The 23,350-nt window shown below is 45.6% G+C and overlaps 1 protein-coding gene across 2 annotated transcripts in view; it reads right to left on the bottom strand.

The window, feature by feature from the left end:
- The window catches only part of LOC139234884 (limbin-like), a 260,436-nt gene that overhangs the window by 215,507 nt on the left and 21,579 nt on the right, over positions 1-23,350 (bottom strand). For both annotated transcript variants that reach the window (XM_070865720.1, XM_070865730.1), the window contains exons 5-6: positions 8,251-8,437; positions 2,821-2,930 (exon numbers count right to left, since the gene is read on the bottom strand). In XM_070865720.1, coding sequence (XP_070721821.1) covers positions 2,821-2,930; positions 8,251-8,437 — 297 coding nt within the window. The remainder of the gene's footprint in view (positions 1-2,820; positions 2,931-8,250; positions 8,438-23,350) is intronic.

The following is a 23,350-nucleotide window of genomic DNA, read 5'->3' as shown; positions in this document are numbered from 1 at the left end:
CAGGATTGAGGGGAATAAAAACAGAAAATGCTAGAAACACTCAGCAGGCCAGGCAGCATCTGTAGAGAGAGAAAGTTAACATTTCAGGTCGATGATGGTTATTTACCGTTCACTAAAGATTCGCAACAAACGTGAGGTAGCCATTGGGAAAGTGAGTGAGGTTCTTGGAAGTATTGCCAAGTCTATAAAGTGAAGCACTAAGAGGACTACACTTCGGTTGATAAGACTTTGGTTTGTCTACACTTGAAATATTATTTGGTCCCCATACTTAGTGATGAATATTGGGGCTTTAGAGAGGGGACAGAAAGCAACAATAATGATTCCTAAACTTAGATTTCTTAGTTATTAGGATTAACTCAGAGAATGTTAGGGCTAGACTTTCCACTTCACATCGCTGGCCTAGTGTCCATATATCGCCCAAGCGGCCTGCTATCACCCATTTTGACTGAAAAATGGAAAGTTAGGCTGGAACATCGCCAGAAAATTCTCCCCCCAACTTTCGGCTCACTTCGCTGAGGTGGTCACCCGCACATCGCCCAGCCCAACTTTATTCACTTTGGGGAAACAGAGGTTCAGGTGATATGATCGAGGTTTTTAAAATTATGAAACATTGGATGTAGCAGATTTGAACAAGGAAAGCAATAGTAGGACTACGGGATAAAATACAAAATAAATCGGAAGTCAGGATGGAGGCTAGGAAGTATTTATTTTCTCAGAGGACTGTCACTACCTGGAACAGGTTAGCAGTAAATGTGATATGTATGGGTGCAGTACAGTACTTTAATAGAAAATTTAAAAAAGACTTGCATTTATATAGTGCCTTTCACGACCACCATACATCCCAAAGCACTTTGCAGCCAATGAAGTACTTTTTGAAATGCAGTCACTGTTGTAATGTACGAAATGCAGTAGCCAATTTGCACATAACAAACAGCACTGTGATAATGACCAGATAATCTGTTTTAGTGATGTTGATTGAGGGATAAATATTGGCCAAGATACCAGGGATAACTCCCCTGCTCTTCTGCAAAATAGTGCCATAGGATCTTTTATGTTCATCTGAGAGAGCAGGCAACTTGGTTTAATGTCTCATGCCGGTTGGCAGACAGGAAGCAGAGAGTCGGGATAAACGGGTCCTTTTCAGAATGGCAGGCAGTGACTAGTGGAGTGCCGCAGGGCTCAGTGCTGGGACCCCAGCTCTTTACAATGTACATTAACGATTTAGATGAAGGAATAGAGTGTAATGTCTCCAAGTTTGCGGATGACACTAAACTGGGTGGCGATGTGAGCTGTGAGGAGGATGCTAAGAGGCTGCAGATTGACTTGGACAGGTTAGGTGAGTGGGCAATTGCATGGCAGATGCAGTATAATGTGGATAAATGTGAAGTTATCCATTTTGGGGGCAAAAACACAAAGGCAGAATATTATCTGAATGGCGGCAGACTAGGACAAGGGGAGGTGCAACGAGACCTGGGTGTCATGGTTCATCAGTCACTGAAAGTGGGCACGCAGGTACAGCAGGTGGTGAAGAAGGCAAATGGTATGTTGGCCTTCATAGCTAGGGGATTTAAATATAGAAGCAGGGAAGTCTTAATGCAGCTGTACAGGGCCTTAGTGAGGCCTCACCTGGAATATTGTGTTCAGTTTTGGTCTCCTAGTCTGAAGAAGGATGTTCTTGCTATTGATGGAGTGCAGTGAAGGTTCACCAGACTGATTTCAGGGATGGCTGGGCTGTCATATGAGGAGAGACTGGATCAACTGGGCCTTTATTCACTGGAGTTTAGAAGGATGAGAGGGGATCTCATAGAAACATATAAGATTCTGATGGGACTGGATAGGATAGATGCGGGAAGAATGTTCCCGATGTTGGGGAAGTCCAGAACCAGAGGACATTGTCTTAGGATAAGGAGTAGGCCATTTAGGACTGAGATGAGGAGAAACTTCTTCACTCAGAGAGTTGTTAACCTGTGGAATTCCCTGCCGCAGAGAGTTGTTGATGCCAGTTCACTGGATATATTCAAGAGGGAGTTAGATATGGCCCTTACAGTTAAGGGGATCAAAGGGTATGGAGAGAAAGCAGGAAAGGGGTACTGAAGAATGATCAGCCATGATCTTATTGAATGGCAGTGCAGGCTTGGAGGGGCTGAATGGCCTACTCCTGTACCTATTTTCTATGTTTCTATCCAAAAAACAGCACCTCTGAAAGTGCAGCACTCCCTCAGCACTGCACTGGAGTGTTTTCCTAGATTTTGTACTCAAGTCCCTGGTGTGGGACTTAAACCCACAACCTTCTGACTCAGGAGACGAGTGTGCTATCCATTGAGCCACAGCTGACAGAATAGAGCACATGACAATCTTTCTCTAGATCCCAATAATGAAAGGGCAGTATGCTAATGGACTGTAGAGTGTGTTCAATGGAGGACATCAATGCTGATTACAGGTATCGGATCGTTAACCGAATGAAAAGAGAATAAAGGAGTTTGAGCTGTTCTCACTAAGAAAAGATTAATGAAGGCCACAGCAAGTTTGCAAAATAATTGAGGGAATGAGTTATTATGGAGGCAGAAATGTATTCTGTGCAGCACCAGAAAGGATCAGAGGAAGCAACAAATTAAACCAAATTTAATAAATAAACAGCTACAAAAATCAGCTGCCAATCGCCATTAGATGTATGGCAATGTCCTAATGGGATTCTCTCTCAGATCTCTTTTTTCATGTGGGCAAGCACCTGGCCTGCCAATAACGGCTTCCAGTAGAGTCAAGATCAAAAACCTTGTTCACTAAACATGTAGCAAATGAATTAATCTTTATGTAGAATACCTGTGATCCATTGCCAAAGGTGAGGTAGGCAGGCAATGAAATAGTCCTCCCCTCCTTCGACTCTCCGGGATTCAGTACTGCTGTATAGTCTATTACGTAGTATTCACCAGCTGATAAATGAAAGATGAAATGGTTATTTTAAAACTAGAAAGGTTTTTGGAGTAACTCCCTCCGTTTTAACTCTGCATTTTCACGATGGTTCCCACATAATGGCCCCAAGTTTCCACATGATTTGCTCCTGATTTTTAGGAGCAACTGGTGGAGAACGGAGTATCTTAGCAATCGCAATTCTCCACATTTAAGTTTTCTGCAGTTCTAGTCAGTTAGAACAGTTTCACTTTTGAACAGAATTTTTTTTTCAAAAGGGGGCGTGTCCGGCCACTGACGCCTGATTTGAAAGTTTCCACAGTGAAAACGTACTCCAAACTAACTTAGAATGGAGCAAGTGAAGATTTTTGTAGGCCTGAAAAAACCTTGTTTACACATTAAAAAATCAGGCGCAGGTTACAAATTAGGCGTCCGGAACGAGGTGGGGGGGAGGGGGGGAAGGGAAGTCATTACATTCTACAATAAATCCTTAGTTATACTTATACAAATATTATACAAATAATTCCAACCTGAATAAAAATTTATAAGCAAAGAAAAGATTAAATAAACCATGTTCCTACCTGTGTGAAAGTGCTTCAGGCAGGGAGAAGGCTGCAGGAAGCCTCACAAGTTGAGGCAGCCGTTCCCGACGGCAGAGGGGGGGAGGAGGCAGTTGAGGAGGCAGTCGTTCCCGACGGCAGCGGGGGGGAGGCAGGGAGGAGGCAGCCGTTCCCGACGGCGGGGGGGGAGGAGGCAGCCATTCCCGATGGCATCGGGGGGAGGCAGTGAGAAGACTGCAGGAAGCCTCAGAAGTTGAGGCAGCCATTCCCGACGGCAGAGGGGGGTTGGGCCCGTCGGGAAACGGCTGCCTCAACTTCTGAGGCTCCCTGCAGCCTTCTCACTGCTGCAAGAAGCCTCAGTGCTGATCATGGAAGGGCAATGTGGTTTTATTAAAGAATGTTAAAATTGAACAGCTACAAAGAACTACAAAAATGGCCGAATGCCAATGTCTCCTTCACACTGCGCGTGCGCGAACGCTCCAACGCGCACGCGCAGGGTTGCCGGCACAAAAAAAACTCATTTAAATGGTACCCGCCCCCTCCTACTTACAAAATCGGCGCGAGTGGTAGGCTCCGCCCCCTGGGCGCCGCGCCAAGCTGACATCGAGCTGCAAAGTGCTCAAGAATAGCGTGTTTTTTTTCAGGCGCCGTTTTCGGCGCGAAAAACGGGCGCCCAGCTCAGAGGGGCGCCTGTTTTGCCGCGTGTGGAAACTTGGGGCCTATAATACTACATTCCACAGGGTATTTCAGAAGTCAAAATTAATTTAAGTACTTTCAACTAAACGATTCAGTTGTTTATTATTAAGGGAGGACCTTGTCAAAAAGACATTAGAAGATCTTTTTTTCTTCAGTTTTTTTCTCTTTTCCTCCCCTCCGCTTAAGCCACTAATTCATGCCAGGATACAGTTCCATGGATAGAGGCCACTAGCTTCTAATGTTTCACGCGACTGCTTATTCTTCACTCGTCAACCTAGACACCGAGTCTTGTCAGGCTGTTTCATCGCGGACATAATCGCGGACAAACTTGTTATCTTTACCACTATCAACACTAATCTGTACCTACCAGGAGGAAGTGAAGGAGATCCAGGGTGCAAAAGTCAGATCCGTGGCACACATTTTTTTTTAGGTGCTACTAGTGCCCTTAGAGATCTGAAATGACGTCCACGGCACACGCGCAACCTTGTAGGGTGAATCGTGCCGGACGCCATATTGGTGAAGGCATTATCGCGCACAGTGAACGCCCACCGGAAGTATGCACTGCAGGCAGATGATGACGTCAATCAGTGTGCAACGCTGATTTAACGCCAGCACTTTGGAGCTCAACGTTCCAGCTAGCATACTCTCATAACCTTTCAGTGCCCTCAGCAGGAGGCCAAATCCACCCAGAGCAATTCTCCTCCCTGAACCTCAGCGATGAACAATGTGCGAGATGTCAGCGCTTCAGTAAGGATATCCTCACTGAAATCTACCACCTGCTGCAGCCACAACTGCAAGCTCAGAGCAGGGCAAGGATCGCATTGCCAGTGGCTGCGAAGGTCACCGTGGCGATGAATTTTATGTGTCGGGCTCCTTCCACGCTGGAGCTGGAGATATTTGCAACATCTTGTAGTTTTCCACCCACTGTTGCGCAAAGAAGGTCACTGAGGCTCTCTGTTCAAAGAGAGTGGACTATATTTCATTCTCTCTTGCGGAGAGCAGCAGCCGGAGTGAGCATGTGGCTTTGCTGGGATTGCAGGCTTCCCCATAGTGCACAATTCCATTGACAGCACACACAGTGTTTTGCAGGCGCAGCATGTTAACTATGCCATGTATCAGAACCGAAAGCGATTCCACTCCCTCAACGGCCAGCTGGTGTGAGACAATAAGCAGCAAATCATATAGGTCAATGCCCGTTATCCTGGCAGCAGTCATAATGCCTTCATTCTGCGACAGTCCGCTGTGCCATCTGCATTTGAGTTACCACGGCAGACCAAAGGGTGGCTACTGGACAACAAGGGATATCCGCTGACGACTTGGCTGATGACCCATGCACACGTGTGGAGCATGTACACAATGAAAGCCATGTTGCCACACAAAATATGATAGAGCAGACCATTGGTTTGCTGAAACTGTGCTTTCGTTGCCTAAACTGCTCTGGAGGAGCCATGCATAATCGGCAAAGCAGGTGTCAAGGTTTGTGGTGGTCTGCTACGTGGTGCACAACCTCACCGTCATGAGTACATAGCCCTTGCCACCAGCTATATGGCGAGCAGCTGAGGAGCAGGAGTAGGAAGAGGATGAGGAGGAGGGAGGAAGCAACCTATACAGCCCACTTCTGGCCAGGCTGTCCATGAAGAACTCATCTGAGTGCGATACCAGTAACCGCAACCCTAATTCCCCATTCACCAACAGTCCCACACGTTACCTTCGCTCTGTCACTGACCATTACAGTATCCACTTGGCCACAATACAAAAATAAAAGCCTCTACACAATAAACATTCCGCACCAAATTTAGAAATCTGGTCATGCCATATTGCAAACATTGTGCATTCTATTAGTCTGTGTCTTCTGTATTCCTTTGCCTGTCCTAGTGCTTCTATGCAGTGCTACCCCAGTGAGTGCAGCATGGCTGGTGGAAGGCTGCCGACAGTGGCAGATGGCCTTGGCGGACAACCTCGAGCCTAGAATGTCCGGCTGTGGACTGCACAGCCACGGTATGGGCGTCAGCAGTCTAGACTGGCTGGCTGACAGGCAACATTAAGGGCACTGGTGAAGTGACAGTGGTTGGAGCATGAAGGCTATCATCCTGAGAGAGAACAGCAGGTTTGTGCTCCACGGAGCCACTGCTGCTTCACTGGGGCAGCGTCTCTGCAATCCTAGTAATCTGTTGGAGGACAGATTTCTGGAAGCTTCCGCAGTGCGAGCTTCCACTGCAGCACTCAGACATTAGGTGGCTTCTGCTTGTGCTGCGATGGAAGCTGAGACATCGGCCATCAGATGCTGCACCTGGTTGGGTCCACAAGTGTGCTAATGGAGTTGGCCATCACTTCCATGCTGGAAAAGATGGGCTCCAAGCTCGGTGCAAGGCCCTGTGCCAAGTAGTGCTGGACTCCTCCATGCTCCTTGACATTGAATGCAGGCTTTCTGGCAGGCTTCAACCATTTCATTGTGCATACCCATCAGCCTTCTCTGTCGTCTGCCCCATTGAAGTGCGCATCTCTTTTGTTGCTCTTCCACCACTGCCCGACCAGGTTGCAGTTCTTGGGTATCTGAAAGGAGAAATGCGCACGGGTAAGGTTGTGGTGAAGGGCGGGAGGGGAAGGCAAGAGGTGCATGCTTATGCCATTTGAAGCTTATAAATCAGAAGAGATTGTGGGATGAGGGGGTAGTGGGATGTGAGAAGGAGGATTAGATATCAGGAGACAGTCATCCTCTATGGTTTCAGCCCGGCCGCTGTTCATGGCCTCAGCAATTGCCATTCCAATAATGGCCAGCATGGTCTCTTCCATGGGGGTTAGGACACGCAGGCGTGCCTGTCCCCAGCCTGTTTGCTCCTGCTGCCTCCGGTTGTGCACCACCTTGTCCTGTAAGAGAGAGGGAAGTGTTTCAGTGAGTGTGGTGCAATCTGTTTGGCTGATGTGGCCGTCATGGTTGAATAGCTGGCAGTGTGTGCAAGCTGTGAGATGTGGGTGTGAGGCTTGCAGCAGTGCTATCTATCTGTGTGAGGTTGAGGTGAAGCTATGAATGTTAGGTATGAGTACTGATTGATAGAGATTGTTCGTAGGTGAGCGAAATGGGGGATTGTTCATTGAGCAGTGGCTGAAACTAGTAGTGCAGTTGGTAGGATATGGCATTTGATAATGCGTTCACTGACCTTGACCACTTGTGTGAGGTCACTAAAATTCTTGCAACATTGCATCCAGGTCCTCCAGGTTTCACTTCTGGCATTGACTGCCACAGCTATCTGCTCCCACTGCCTTCTAAGGATACAGCACATACTTTCTTCCTCCACCAAGGCCTCCAGTGCAGCATCAGAAAACCTTCGAGCACGCTCTCTCCCATTTTGTGCCATTATTGAGTGTTTCCCAAGTCAGAAACAACTTCCAGCATCTGCTCTAGCCACAATGCACCTCCCCTTTAAGAGGTGCTGTCTGACTTTATGCAGTGCAGGCTAGCTTTAACTGGTGCTCGCCTCTCACAATTTGGGCCCTTTACTGATGCATGCAGCCAATGAATAGCTCAATTAGTGCTGGCTGCACGTAGAATTCATGTAAGTGAGTAGACAGCATAATGCTGCCTGCATTACATTGAACGGGCGCATCATGATCCCGTGCCTGTTTTCAGGGGTTAACAAATATCCCTCCCCCACCCCGCCGGACCCACTCCCCTCCCACTCTTCTCCCTTAAGGGAAGCTTTCAGTTGAGTTGGAATAACTAAATTTGTTTGGAAAGACAGACATAAACCTCGTATACAAATTTGCAATGTTGCGGGACGAACACAACCAGCACATTCCAAAACTGAACCGGAGGTAAATTGGCCACAGTGCAAGCTTCATACGATGGATTTTCTAAAGAAGTTGATTCATCTCGGAAAAGATTTGCCGAGAAACTACAAAATAGCAAATTACAGAAACACTTCAACAGATTGATTATAAAATACAAAGTCGAAAATCTGCTATGATTCAATGCAACATTCACAATTATACACGAATGAGTGATCAATATATTTTATTTGTCTTTTTACAAACTTGGGGCCTGATTTACTGTACTGAGTAAATAGGTTAATACATAGGACCGTCATACCTTGAAGAAATTCTTTGGTGTATGTCTGGAACCCTATTTCAGTTTTTGTCCCCATGTTACTCCGAATGCTGAGACCACTAATAGCATCACGGATAGTAAGCTGAGAAATGTTCAATGTAGATTGCACATCCGAACTTCTTACCATCAGTCTCACAGTCACTATCTGGAATTCACTTTTTCCGCTAACCTGAGAAAGAGAGTAACGTATTATTACATATATTTTATTCATATATTTAAACTGTGCATGTGCCCACACAACAAAAGCTCAGGTCAGTTATGTACAATGTTGCTAACTGCTTATACAACGCCTGATGGGGGTAATTTTGACTTTGGGCGGCAGTGTAAAGTGTTTGGGCCACCGGTTAAACACCTCTCCTGATTTTCCATTCCATTGACTTGGTGGCAGCCTCCAGCGGTCCCTTTAAGGGGCTTGGTGCCAGCTGCGTTCAGAGCAACCCTATTTGAAGAGGGCCTCAACCTGGCATTGTGCCCCATGTGCAAAGGGCCTAACAGGTGCACACCTTGGCTGCCTATACTGGAGCCTTTACCAATATGCCGGGTGGCACACCTCCGGCGCGGTATGTGTGTGCACATGTCGCCCGCCATGTTGGATGCTTAGGCACCCATTTTATTCTTGTAAAACAGGTGCGGCGTCAACGGATATCTAGGCCAATAACATCATCTAGAATAAATTGAATAAGTATTTCAAAAGGAGGAATATAAAAGAAGAGACAGGCAGGGTAATTAAATTAAAATAGATTGCCCCAGTTAAAGAGGCAGCACCAGCACAGATGTGGCAAGCTTGATTCTATAAATAGATTGTATCATTGCATAAGTTAATACCAGTCAATAGAATAAAAGCAATTCAATAAATAATTACAAACTATTTTCTGTACAGTGTCATCCAGTGGTTGGATTCAGGCAGTATAGTTTAACACACTGTACATCAATATAGAGGTTTAATGCACCACCTACTGGTCAGAACTTTGTACTACAACAGCAAAACTTAAACCATCCCACTGAACTTCTAAATTACTATAGATTTCAAGCCCCCCAAAAAAATCAACAGTTCTGGATATCAGAAAAGAACTTTGGCGAAAAATTGAATCGAACAGCGCCACCTGTTAGTGCCCAAGAGGGGCGCCTACAGGGAGCTAAGCGCTTACCGCAGGAGCACTGCACTGTTAGCACCTCCTGAGAACGTGATTGGAGGTTTACTGATGACGCTCACAGTCAGTGCCTGGCAGCACACATTTGGTGATGTCAATGCTTGTGCAATGCCCCGGTAGCGCCGCGGTCAGGAACTTCAATGGGTTCGCCTGCCTTAGTGCCTGGCACTAATCGCGCCAGAGAAAGCAGCGTCCCAGAAGCTCCTGGGGCGGTACTAAAACGGAACATCAGGTGAGCAGTAAGAAGGTGAGGATTTTCCATTTACCTACTTTAGCTTTTGCTTCACTTTGTGCGATCTTTAAAAATAGTCAAATCAGCTCCCGTGCATTTATTTTTAATCTTCCAGTGGTCCAGCTGACCTCCCTTTTAGGCGCTAGGCTATGGGTTTCCGAACGCCCGACTTCATTAGCACTCCCGCGATAGCGCCCCGCGATTCAACTTTCGCACCCGAAAAGGAGGATGGAACGCTTTCCTTAGCGCTCCACTCCCTTCTTAGGGCGCGAAAAATCAATATCCCTGGTTGGAGGTGGTAAACATCGCCCTGCACCAAAGGTAGCGACCAGACGGTGTTGCCGCCTCAAACCGGGCGATAATCAATTTTTCTCTCTTTTTAAAAAAAATTTTGCACCATGAATAAATGCCATTTATTTGAAAAATTAGGATCGTACCCAATGTTCTCTCTAATTTTTGATTGGGTGCACGATCTTTTCGCATTTGTGGTTTTTCCATTTAAAAGCTGGTGAGCCGGCAGCGCGAGACCTCCAGATCGCTGCGCGGCTGCGCAACTTAACTGTCATTCAGATGAGACGCTAAACCAAATAGATGATTACATCCATTTGATTTATATATTTATACTGTGCAAAACAAGGTCCCACAAATAGCAATCTGATATTGACCAGCTAATCTGTTTCAGTGGTGTTGGTTGAAGGATAATCTTTGGCCAGGACACCAGGAGAACTCCCCTGCTCTTCTTTGAAATAGTGCCATGAGATCTTTTCCGTCCAGCTATGAGAGCAGACACGGTTCCAAAATTCGGCACCTCCGACAGTGCAGCACTCCCTCAGTACTAGATTTAGTGTTCAAGTCTCTGGAATGGGACCTCCTGACTCAGCGAGAGTGCTACCACTGAGCCACAGCAAGCACAGGGGAGATGGGTGAGTGGGAGTTAGCACACAGGCAACAGAGTTTTCGATGGGCTCAAGTTTATGGAGTGTAGAATTAGGGAGACCGGCCAGGAGTGCTGTGGCTCAGTGTCCCTTTTCTGTCTAAACAAAAACACAAAGCTCAAACTTAATGAGGGCAGGGAAGATTGCCAGGACTGTGGGACTCAAACTTACTGTTAATAATTGCGGATAATGCGAATTCTAGAATGTGGAGCACAGCCAAGGTTCCCCAGGCTGCTCTTGCAGCAACTTATATTGATATAGCGCTTTGAACATAATAAAACGTTCCAAGGCGCTTCACAGGAGTGTTATAAAAAAAAAGAATTAACACTGAGCCAGAGAAGGAGATGTTAGGGCAGATGACCGAAAGCTTGGTCGAAGAGGTAGGTTTTAAGGAGGAAAGAGAAGTTGAGAGGCAGAGAGGTTTAAGAAGGGAATTCCAGAGTTTAGCACCTGGGCAGTTGAAGGCACGACCGTCAATGGTGGAGCAATTAAAATCGGGTATGTTTAAAAGGCCAAATAGGCAGAGCGCAGAGATCATGAGGGTTTATAGGGCTGGAGGAGATTACAGAGATAAGGATGGGGGTTTTGAAAACAAGCATGAGAATTTTAAAATCGAGGTATTGCTTAACTGGGAGCCAATGCAGGTCAGCAAGCACAGGGGAGATGGGTGAGTGGGAGTTAGCACACAGGCAACAAAGTTTTCGATGGCCTCAAGTTTATGGAGTGTAGAATTAGGGAGACCGGCCAGGAGTGTGTTGGAATAGTCAAGACTAGAGGTGATAAAGGTATGGATGAAGTTTTTAGCAGCAGTTAAGTTGTGGTAAGGGTGGAGATGGGCGATATTACGAAGGTAGAAGTCGGCAGTCTGAGTGATAGAACGGATATGAGGTAGGAGGCTCAATTCATGATCTAATATGACAGCAAGGTTGCGAAGAGACTTGGTCAGCCCTAAACAGTTGCCGGGAAAGAGATTGAATCAGTGGAAAGGGAATGGAGTTTGTGGCGTCAACCGAAGACAATGGCATTGATCTTCCCGTTATTTAATTGGAGGAAATATCTACTCATGCAGTGCTGGATGTCGGACAAGCAGTCTGATAGTATAGAGACGGTGGAGGGTTCGTGAGAGGTGGAGGAGAGGTCGAGCTGAGTATCATCAGCATACAAGTGAAAACTCACATTGTGTTGCGGATGATGTCACCAAGGGGCAACATGTCGATGAGAAATAGGAGAGGGCTAACGATTGATCGTTGGGAGACGTCAGAGGTGACGGTGCAGAATCGGGAAGAGAAGCCATTCCAGCTAGAAAGATAGGAATGAAACCAGGCGAGTGCCGTTCCATCCGGCTGGAGGACGGTGAAGAGACAGTGGAGCAGAATTTTGTAGTCAATCGTGTCAAATGCTGCAAATAGGTTCAGAATGACGAGAAGGGACAGATTACCTTTGTCGCAGTCAATTAAGATGTAATTTGTGACCTTGGTAAGAGCAGTTTCGGTACTGTGCCGGGGAAGAAGCCTGATTGGAGGGATTCAAACAAGGAGTTCTTGCACTCTATGTCGCAACCAGTTCAGAGCAGGCTAGGAGGCTATCTGACAATAGCTCTGCCTATTTTCACTGCCACTTACAGTACATCACCTAGGGAGGCCAAAGAATTGCAAGAAGGAAGGGCAGCAAACATATAAGAACCTAAGTACAGCAAATACTGCAGAGGAGCAGAAATGACATTTTCAGCAACTTCTTCCCTTTTTCAATAATTAAATTAACTATGCATCATCTTCCTCTGCTGCAGTAATGATTCTTTTAAAGATATCAAGTTAGTCTGATGCTTTTTCCTACAATAATGACCATCGAGGTGCTCTCGAGCATGATTTACATTTAATGTAAAATGTTTTAAAACAGAAATCTAACAGCATGCATTCTGTTACAGTGCAGTTACAAGGCTCTCACTCAAAGATTAAAATGATATCCCCTAGTTTTCCATCATTATTAAATTTAGTGTTAGTGACCGCTATTATAAAGGCACATTAACACTTCAACCTCAATGCCCACAATATGCTGCTCAAACAATTTTAGCTGCAATAACTGGTCATGCAAAGCATAGCAAAAAGCTTTTGGATTTAAAAATTAAAAACTGGGATTAATGAATTCCACGCTCTTGAGTAAAATGATACAGGTTGGACTTCTCTGGTCCGGGATTCTCTGGTCCAAAAACATCCGTGGTTCGGCATCGGTTTCCCGTGCTTCCTGGCTCTCAGTGATCAGTACGCATTTGCCATTTTGCATGTGTGGCGTCCCAGTTTCTTGCGCTTGCATGATGAGAGAGAGCCATGCTCGAGTTTCGCAGCCGGAGCCGGAGGGTGATGGACTTATGAGGAAAGGTTGAGTAAGTAGGTTGGACCTCTACTCATTCGAATTCAGGTGACCTTATCAAAACATATAAAATTATGAAGGGGCTTGACAAGGTGGATGCAGAGAGGATGTTTCCACTGATTGGGGAGACTAGAACTAGAGGGCATGATCTTAGAATAAGGGGCCGCCCATTTAAAACAGATGAGGAGAAATTTCTTTTCTCAGAGGGTTGTGGATCTGTGGAATTTGCTGTCTCAGAGACCTGTGGAAGTTGGGACATTGAATAAATTTAAGAAAGAAATAGACAGTTTCTTAAACGATAAGGGAATAAGGGGTTATGGAGAGCGGGCAGAGAAGTGGAGCTGAGTCCATGATCAGATCAGGGGCCCAGGCGCTGTCTACAGGTACCGGTAAGCCTCGGCTCGATGTGACCTCCCGTGGTTCAGAAGATTTTCTGCTCCGGCACTGGTCAGGTCCCAAGGGTTCCGGACCAGAGAGGTCCGAGGTCTCTGTAATGATATATCTGTCTATGGTCAAATGGTGAGTCAAAATATGTGACATTATGAACCACCATTCAGTCACTGGATTCAGTTCCATTTTAAGCTATCTGAGTTATTTATAGCCCACATTCCATATCTTGGTGAACATACGAAATAGGAGCAGCAGAAGGCAATACGGTCCCTCGAGCCTGCTCCGCCATTTAATAAGATCATGGCTGATCTGATCATGGACTCAGCTCCACTTACCTGCCCGCTCTCCATAACCCCTTATTCCCTTATCGTTTAAGAAACTGTCTATTTCTTTCTTAAATTTATTCAATGTCCCAACTTCCACAGGTCTCTGAGACAGCAAATTCCACAGATCCACAACCCTGAGAAAAGAAATTTCTCCTCATCTGTTTTAAATGGGCGGCCCCTTATTCTAAGATCATGCCCTCTAGTTCTAGTCTCCCCTATCAGTGGAAACATCCTCTCTGCATCCACCTTGTCAAGCCCCCTCATAATTTTATATGTTTTGATAAGGTCACCTGAATTCCAATGAGTAGAGGTCCAACCTACTCTCTCAACCTTTCCTCATAAGTCAATCCCCTCATCTCCGGAATCAACCCCTTGTAAAACTTCTCTGAACTGCCTCCAAAGCAAGTATATCCTTTAGTAAATATGGAAACCAAAACTGCACGCAGTATTCCAGGTGTGGCCTCACCAATACCCTGTACAATTGTAGCAAGACTTCCCTGCTTTTATACTCCATCCCCTTTGCAATAAAGGCCAAGATTCCATTGGCCTTCCTGATCATTTGCTGTACCTGCATACTAACCTTTTGTGTTTCATGCACAAGTACCCCCAGGTCCCGCTATACTGCAGCACTTTGCAATCTTTCTCTATTGAAATAATAACTTGCTCTTTAATTTATTTCTGCCAAAGTGCATGATCTCACACTTTCCAACATCATACTTCATCTGCCAAATTTTTACCCACTCACTTAACCTGTCTATGTCCTTTTGCAGATTTGTTTGTGTCTTCCTCACACATTGCTTTTCCTCCCATCTTTGTATCATCAGCAAACTTGGCTACATTACACTCAGTCCCTTCTTCCAAGTCGGTAATATAGATTGTAAATAGTTGGGGTCCCAGCAGTGATCCCTGCAGCACCCCACTAGTTACTGGTTGCCAATGAGAGAATGAAGCATTTATCTCGAATCTCTGTTTTCTGTTAGTTAGCCAATCCTCTATCCATGCTAATATATTACCCCCAACCCTGTGAACTGTTATCTTGTGCAGTAACCTTTTATGTGGCACCTTGTCAAATGCCTTCTGGAAGTCCAAATACACCACATCCACTGATTCCCCTTTATCCAACCTGTTCATTACATCCTCAAAGGATTCCAACAAATTTGTCAAACATGACTTCCCCTTCATAAATCCATGCTGACTTTGCCTGACCGAATTTTACTTTTCCAAATGTCCTACTACTGCTTCTTTAATAATGGACTCCAACATTTTCCCAACCACCGATGTTAGGCTAACTGGTCTATAGTTTCCTGCTTTTTGTCTGCCTCCTTTTTTAAATGGGGCATTACATTTGCAGTTTTCCAATCTGCTGGGACTGCACCAGAATCCAAGGAATTTTGGAAAAATAAAACCATGCATCCACAATCCCTGCCGCTATTTCTCTTAAGACCCTAGGATGCAAGCCATCAGGTCCAGGGGATTTATCTGCCTTTAGTCCCATTATCTTACTGAGTACCACCGCCATGGGGATTTGTGATTGTTCATCATGAATATTCATCATGGTGAGCAAAACGACTTGGAAGGACTGAGTGTAAAGTAATCAAGTTTGCTGATGATACAAAGATGGGAGGAAAAGCAATGTGTGAGGAGGACACAAAAAAACCTGGAAAAGGACATAGACAGGCTAAGTGAGTGGGCAAACATTTAGCAGATGGAGTATAATGTCGGAAAGTGTGAGGTCATGCACTTGGGCAGAAAAAATCAAAGAGCAAGTTACTCTTTAAATGGAGAAAGATTACAAAGTGCCGCAGTACAGCGAGACCTGGGCGTACTTGTGCATGAAACACAAAAGGATAGTATGCAGGAACAGCAAGTGATCAGGAAGGTCAGTGGTATCTTGGCCTTTATTGCAAAAGGGATGGAGTATAAAAGCAGTAAAGTCTTGCTACAGCTATATAAGGTATTGGTGAGGCCACACCTGGAATACTGCGTGCAGTATTGGTTTCCATATTTACAGAGAAGGTTCACTAGGTTGATTCCGGGCATGAGGGGGTTGACTTATGAGGAAAGGTTGAGTAGGTTAGGCCTCTACTCATTGGAATTCAGAAGAATGAGAGGTGATCTTATCGAAATGTATAAGATTATGAGGGGGCTTGACAAAGTGGATGCAGAGAGGATGTTTCCACTGATGGCGGAGACTAGAACTAGAGGGCATGATCTTAGAATAAGGGGCCGCCCATTTAAAACTGAGATGAGGAGAAACTTCTTCTCTCAGAGGGTTGTAAATCTATGGAATTCGCTGCCTCAGAGAGCTGTGGAAGCTGGGACATTGAATAAATTTAAGACAGAAATAGACTGTTTCTTAAACGATAAGGGGATAAGGGGTTATGGGGAGGGGCGGGGAAGTGGACCTGAGTCCATGATCAGATCAGCCATGATCATATTGAATGGCGGAGCAGGCTCAAGGGGCCGTATGGCCTACTCCTGTTCCTATTTCTTATGTTCTTATGTTCTTAACACTGCTGGGGAAAGTGCTCCTCCTGGGCCCACAAAAAAAACGTTTTGGCCTACTGCCCTCATATTTAAGGTCCGCCACCCGGATCACCGCGCCTCATCCCCAGACCCGATTTGCCAACTGGCTCTGCAAAGGAACTGGTCAATTTCTTCCGCACCTGATCTGCTAACTGCACTGGGGTGCCCGTGCCCCGTTGGCAATGTTCCCCCTAAGATGCCCACCAACCTCGAGGTCCCACCCATGCTGTCACCAGCTGAAGCTGCTGGAAGATACTGTGCATGTGCGGCCATGCAGCAAATTTAATGGGACCGGCACGGAAACAAAAATTAGAGGGAACATTGCCCGCCAGTGGTCCGATGCTAGATTTGGCTCACAGACTCATCACTCTGCCGACTTTATGCCCGTTTTGAGTGCAAGTCGAATTTCTCAGCAATAATTTGTCTTTTGTAATACTCTAATGTGCATGCAAAGAGACAGTGGGCACACTAGAGGGCAGTAGTGGCTAATAATTCGTTTCAGCGAATGGCAGGTCTTCATGTTAAAATAAATCTAATCTTTTGCTATGCTGCACCATGTCAGTTGTGCTTTTAAGTTCCAATACCAGCAACATAATACGATACTAAATATTCTCTTTCTTGTTTTTTTTCCCTCTTTTTAAGTGTCCTTAAAGCATCCTTTCTCCGTACTGTGACAGCTTTAGAGAGATAACTCTTATTTTATTGATCTATTCTGTTAAAGGGACGCCTCAAACATACAACTCTCCGGCCTATTTCTACCTCCCCTACAACTCACACACAGAAATTTTAGAAAAACACTTTCACAAAATCTCAGTTCCAATGGGTGGAAGAGAGCTCTCCAGGACACCAACGCAGCCTGGTTGCACATTGCACAGGAGGACGCAAGCAGGGATGCCGTTGGGAGGAGCTGGCTGCAGTGGCGCAAACTTTCCAATGATCTCAGTAGATCATGAAACGTTACTGCAAAGCCACACTCAACCTCATCCTGCTGTGCCACTCATCACATTCCCATCACTCGGTCTTCTCTATCCTACTCCTGCACATCCTCAGTCACCTTGCACCTCCACCCATCCCTCTCTATCTACATTATCACATCCCCCATCTTATTAGCCACTCCTCACACTCACCTTCATCCTAGTCCAAACATACCAACTAACAACACACAAGGGTAGGGACTTGGGTCTTTTAGCCAAGGTTCGTGTAAATTTTCTGTTAATCTGTTGGTCAAACATTGAAATCTTTATTTTCAACGCTTTGCATTCTTGGACAGGTTTGTGTGCACCTTTGGAAGTGGTTTTAGTGAGTTGCAGTGAATGGTGAAACATAACGGTATCCTCCCCCGCAATGGTGATGAGTGTGCAAGGAATGGCTTGGTCATTGCAGGGATGTTTCATGGTGCTGGTGTGGGGTGGTGCCAACCTGGCGCAATATGTGGCAGCAGGGTATACAGCATCGTGAAGTAAATCTGGCCATGGCAAGGCCATCCCTGGCTGCAATGTGGTCGGGTGCTGATGGCCTGTGTGGTGTGCAGCATCAGCAGATTGCGGAGGTTGGTGTTGTTGTTGGTTCAGCTGGTGTGCCAGGTGATGAAGGTGTGCCTGGTAATGTTGGTGCTGGAGCTGATCGTGATGGGATCCTGAGGACCAAGGTGAGATTTTTTCAAGTGCACCGATGCTAATGGAATAGATACCAGCTGAAGTTGAGATGACAGAAGCAATCTGTCAATGGTGAGAGAGGTTGTTCCAAGGAGGTGACAGTGAATAGAGAATTTACTCCAAATACTGCCAACCTGCATAAAGCTCAAACATGTATTCCAAATCCTGAAGGCTCCAGCTTCTAAGACTAGAAAGTGAACAACTGTGAAATGGTAGCTTTTATACCACATTTGTGGCTATCAAGTATTCAGAAGAATATATACTCATTGAAAACTTGACCTGCTTAGTTGATGTGATCCCCGAGCACTGTGAACCTCGTCAAAAAGCTGGAAAAATGCTAAGTATAGGGTAAAATTGTCTTTAATTGACTCTTAATGAAGTAAATTGCCTTCCCCGCTGCTTGGTGTCGGGTCTGTTCAGTGCTGACAGACCCGACCTCTGGGAGACTAGCGCAAAGGTGGTTGACAGCAGGCTGCTGACCCGCTGCCAATCATTTCCATTTTGACAGCTCCATACCCGCCATCTCAGCGCCGGTAAAATTCTGGTCCATGTGTGCACTTAGACAATGAAGGTTGACACGCTATTCTACCATAAAAGGCCACAGAGACGCAGCAGGAGTCAATGGAGTCAATACTCGGAGTGTGGGAAGGGATTCACTCAGTCATTCCACCTGCTAGAACACCAGTGAGTTCACACTGGGGAGAGACCGTTCACCTGCTCAGTGTGTGGGAAGGGATTCACTCAGTCACCCAATCTGCTGAGACACCAGCGAGTTCATAAGTGATTGCAGGTTTTGGATTCTGCTGTTATTGCTGCTGTTATTCACATCCTACTGAACTGTGTTCATTCTGTTGCCGTTTGTTTCTGCTGATGTTAATAACCCTTCAACTAGACTGGAGTTTAATATTTTGATATTTCAAATAACAGTGTTAATATTTGATGTCTCCAAGATAAGAGGAGACTAATTGATGTCCTGTTTCTGACTGCTCCATTATTGATCGGGGCGCAGGAGCAGTGAGAGATCCCGGGGCCCAGGAGCGTCGCGATTGGGGCCCAGGATAGGTGAGGGTTCAGGGCCCAGAAGAGGCGAGGGCCCAGGGGCAGCACGGGCCAGCCCACACTGCGATCTATGAATAGTAAGAGCATGTGTGCACATTAGGTCCATGCAGCAGAGCTTGGTTTCCAGTCGGCTTGGTTAACCCTTACCACTGGATCAAGACCTAGCTCTGTCAAACCCGTGTGGTGGCTGGTGTGCAATGGCCACCCTACATTAAAAGAATCCAAGCACAGGCATCTTCCACTCTTCAGAATGTAGTTCGGGACCTAGAATGTCAGGTCCCTCATTGAAACACCTGTGAACTCATCCCTTTTTGGTGTGGAAGCGCGTCATCCTCAATAGGAGGGAGTGCCTAATACTATACTATATACTATACAATGGATTTTGACCAGCACTGGGAACTGATCAGAATTTTCCCTTCCCAAACCCAGGGGCACTCAAGCCAATTGCAGCACCCCAACTACTGACTCAGCACAGGTAAGGGGAGGGGTTAAACTAATATGGCAGGGGGATGGGAACCTATGCAAGGAGACAGAGGGAAGTAGAATGGGGGCAGAAGCAAAAGTAAAAGTGGAGGGCAGAGAAAACCATGGTGAAAATTAAAAAGGGCCACATTACAGCAAAATTTTAAAGGGGCAAAGTGTGTTAAAAAGACAAGCCTAAAGGCTCTGTGCCTCAATGCGAGGAGTATTCGTAATAAGGTGGACGAATTAACTGCACAGGCAGCAATTAACGAATACGATATAATTGGCATCACGGAGACATGGCTCCAGGGTGACCAAGGCTGGGAACTCAACATCCAAGGGTATTCAACATTCAGGAAGGATAGACAGAAATGAAAAGGAGGTGGGATAGCGTTGCTGGTTAAAGAAGAAATTAATGCAATAGTAAGGAAGGACATTAGCTTGGATGATATGGAATCTGTATGGGTGGAGCTGCGGAATACCAAAGGGCAGAAAACGCTAGTCGGAGTTGTGTACAGACCACCAAAGAGTAGTAGTGAGGTTGGGGACAGCATCAAAAAAGAAATTAGGGATGCATGCAATAAAGGTACAGCAGTTATCATGGGCGACTTTAATCTACATATAGATTGGGATAACCAAACTGGTAGCAATACGGTGGAGGAGAATTTCCTGGAGTGTATTAGGAATGGTTTTCTAGACCAATATGTCAAGAAACCAACTAGAGGGCTGGCCATCCTAGACTGGGTGGTGTGTAATGAGAAAGGACTAATTAGCAATCTTGTTGTGCGAGGCCCCTTGGGGAAGAGTGACCATAATATGGTAGAATTCTTTATTAAGATGGAGAGTGACACAGTTAATTCAGAGACTAGGGTCCTGAACTTAAGGAAAGGTAACTTCGATGGTATGAGACATGAATTGACTAGAATAGACTGGTGAATGATACTTAAAGGGGTTGACGGTGGATAGGCAATGGCAAACATTTAAAGATCACATGGATGAACTTCAACTATTGTACATCCCTATCTGGAGTAAAAATAAAACGGGGAAGGTGGCTCAACCGTGGCTAACATAGAAACGTTTATGAGGCTGCAGAGTGACTTGGATAGGTTAGGTGAGTGGGCAAATGCATGGCAGATGAAGTATAATGTGGATAAATGTGAGGTTATCCACTTTGGTGGTAAAATCAGAGAGACAGACTATTATCTGAATGGTGACAGATTAGGAAAAGGGGAGGTGCAACGAGACCCGAGTGTCATGTTGCATCAGTCATTGAAGGTTGGCATGCAGGTACAGCAGGCAGTTAAGAAAGCAAATGGCATGTTGGCCTTCATAGCTAGGGGATTTGAGTACAGGGGCAGGGAGGTGTTACTACAGCTGTACAGGGCCTTGGTGAGGTCACTCCTGGAGTACTGTGTACAGTTTTGGTCTCCTAACTTAAGGAAGGACATTCTTGCTATTGAGCGAGTGCAGCGAAGGTTCACCAGACTGATTCCCGGGATGGCGGAACTGACATATCAAGAAAGACTGGATCAACTGGGCTTGTATTCACTGGAGTTCAGAAGAATGAGAGGGGATCTCATAGAAACGTTTAAAATTCTGACGGGTTTAGACAGGTTAGATGCAGGAAGAATGTTCCCAATGTTGGGGAAGTCCAGAACCAGGGGTCACAGTCAAAGGATAAGGGGTAAGCAATTTAGGACCGAGATGAGGAGAAACTTCTTCACCCAGAGAGTGATGAACCTGTGGAATTCTCTACCACAGAAAGTTGTTGAGGCCAATTCACTAAATATATTCAAAAAGGAGTTAGATGTAGTCCTTACTACTCGGGGGATCAAGGGGTATGGCGAGAAAGCAGGAAGGGGGTACTGAAGTTGCATGTTCAGTCATGAACTCATTGAATGGCGGTGCAGGCTCGAAGGGCCTACTCCTGCACCTTTTTCTATGTTTCTATGGCCCCAAGTTTCCACATGATTTGCTCCTGATTTTTAGGAGCAACTGGTGGAGAACAGAGTATCTTAGAAATTGCAATTCTCCACATTTAAGTTTTCTGCAGTTCTAGTCAGGTAGAACAGTTTCACTTTTGAACAGAATTTTTTTTTCAAAAGGGGGCGTGTCCGGCCACTGACGCCTGATTTGAAAGTTTCCACAGTGAAAACGTACTCCAAACTAACTTAGAATGGAGCAAGTGAAGATTTTTGTAGGCTTGAAAAAATCTTGTCTACACATTAAAAAATCAGGCGCAGGTTACAAATTAGGCGTCGGGAACGAGGTTGGGGGAGCGGGGGGGGGAAGGGAAGTCATTACATTCAACAATAAATCCTTAGTTATACTTATACAAATATTATACAAATAAATCCAACCTGAATAAAAATTTATAAGCAAAGAAAAGATTAAATAAACCATGTTCCTACCTGAGTGAAAGTGCTTCAGGCAGCGGTTTGCCGTCGGGACCGACCAACGGCAGGGGTGGGGAGGGAGGGAGAAGGCTGCAGGAAGCCTCATTATTTGAGGCAGCCGTTCCCGGCGGCAGGGGCGGGGAGGCAGGAAGAAGGCTGCAGGAAGCCTCATTACTTGAGGCAGCCGTTTGCCGTCAGGCCCGACCGACAGCATGGGGAGAAAGCTGCAAGAAGACTCAGTGCTGATCATGGAAGGGCAATGTGGTTTTATTAAAAAATGTTAAAAATTGAAGAGCTACAAAGAATTTGAATAGTCTCAAACAAGTGCATGTGTCCCGTTTATCACAGTCTATCTTTAATTACAGAATGCACTCCCTCACCCTCACACACAGAAATATCAAGAAAATTAAAATACAAGCCTTTGCAAGGGTTCAATAAACAAATTTTCATTTTTTCTGCAGCACTTTTTAAAATGGCGGAGTGCCAATGTTTCCTTCAGACTGCGCGTGCGCAAACGCTCCAACGCGCACGCGCAGGGTTGCCAGCACGAAAAAAACTAATTTAAATTGTACCCGCCCCCTCCTACTTACAAAATCGGCGCGAGTGGTAGGCGCCGCACCAAGCAGACATCGAGCTGCAAAGCACTCGAGAATAGCGCGTTTTTTTTCAGGCGCCGTTTTCGGCGCGAAAAACGGGCGCCCAGCTCGGAGGGGCGCCTGTTTTGCCACGTGTGGAAACTTGGGGCCTATGTTTCTATAACAAGTGAAATCAAAGATAGTGTTAAATCCAAGGAAGGGGCATATATAAATTGGCCAGAAAAAGCAGAAAACCTGAGGACTGGGAGAAATTTAGAATTCAGCAGAGGAGGATAAAGGGTTTAATTAGGAGGGGGAAAATAGAGTATGAGAGGAAGCTTGCTGGCAACATAAAAACTGACTGCGAAAGCTTCTACAGACACATGAAGAGAAAAAGATTAGTGAAGACAAACGTATGTCCCTTGCAGTCACAATCAGGTGAATGGGGAACAAAGAAATGGCAGACCAATCGAACAAATACTTTGGTTCTATCTTCAAGAAGGAAGACACAAATAACCTTCCAAAAATACTACGGGACCGAGGGTCTAGTGACAAGGAAGAACTGAAGGAAATCCTTATTAGGCGGGAAATTGTGTTAGGGAAATTGGTGGGATTGAAGGCCGATAAATCCCCGGGGTCTGATAGTTTGCATCCCTGATTACTTAAAGAAGTGGCCCTGGAAATAGTGGATGCATTGGTGATCATTTTCCAACAGTCTATCGACTCTGGATCAGTTCCTATGGACTGGAGGGTAGCTAATGTAACACCACTTTTTAAAAAAGGAGGGAGAGAAAATGGGTAATTATAGACCAGTTAGCCTGACATCAGTGGTGGGAAAATGTTGGAATCAATTATTAAAAATGCAATAGCAGCGCATTTGGAAAACTGTGACAGGATCGGTCCAAGTCAGCATGGATTTATGAAGGGGAAGTCATGCTTGACAAATTTTCTGGAGTTTTTTGAGGATGTAACTAGTAGAGTGGACAAGGGAGAACCAGTGGATGTAGT

This window comes from Pristiophorus japonicus, chromosome 2, assembly GCF_044704955.1.
Source record: "Pristiophorus japonicus isolate sPriJap1 chromosome 2, sPriJap1.hap1, whole genome shotgun sequence".
Lineage (NCBI taxonomy): Eukaryota > Metazoa > Chordata > Chondrichthyes > Pristiophoridae > Pristiophorus > Pristiophorus japonicus.
The sequence above is the reverse complement of the archived record's forward strand: the minus strand, read 5'-3'. Positions and strand labels throughout refer to the sequence as shown.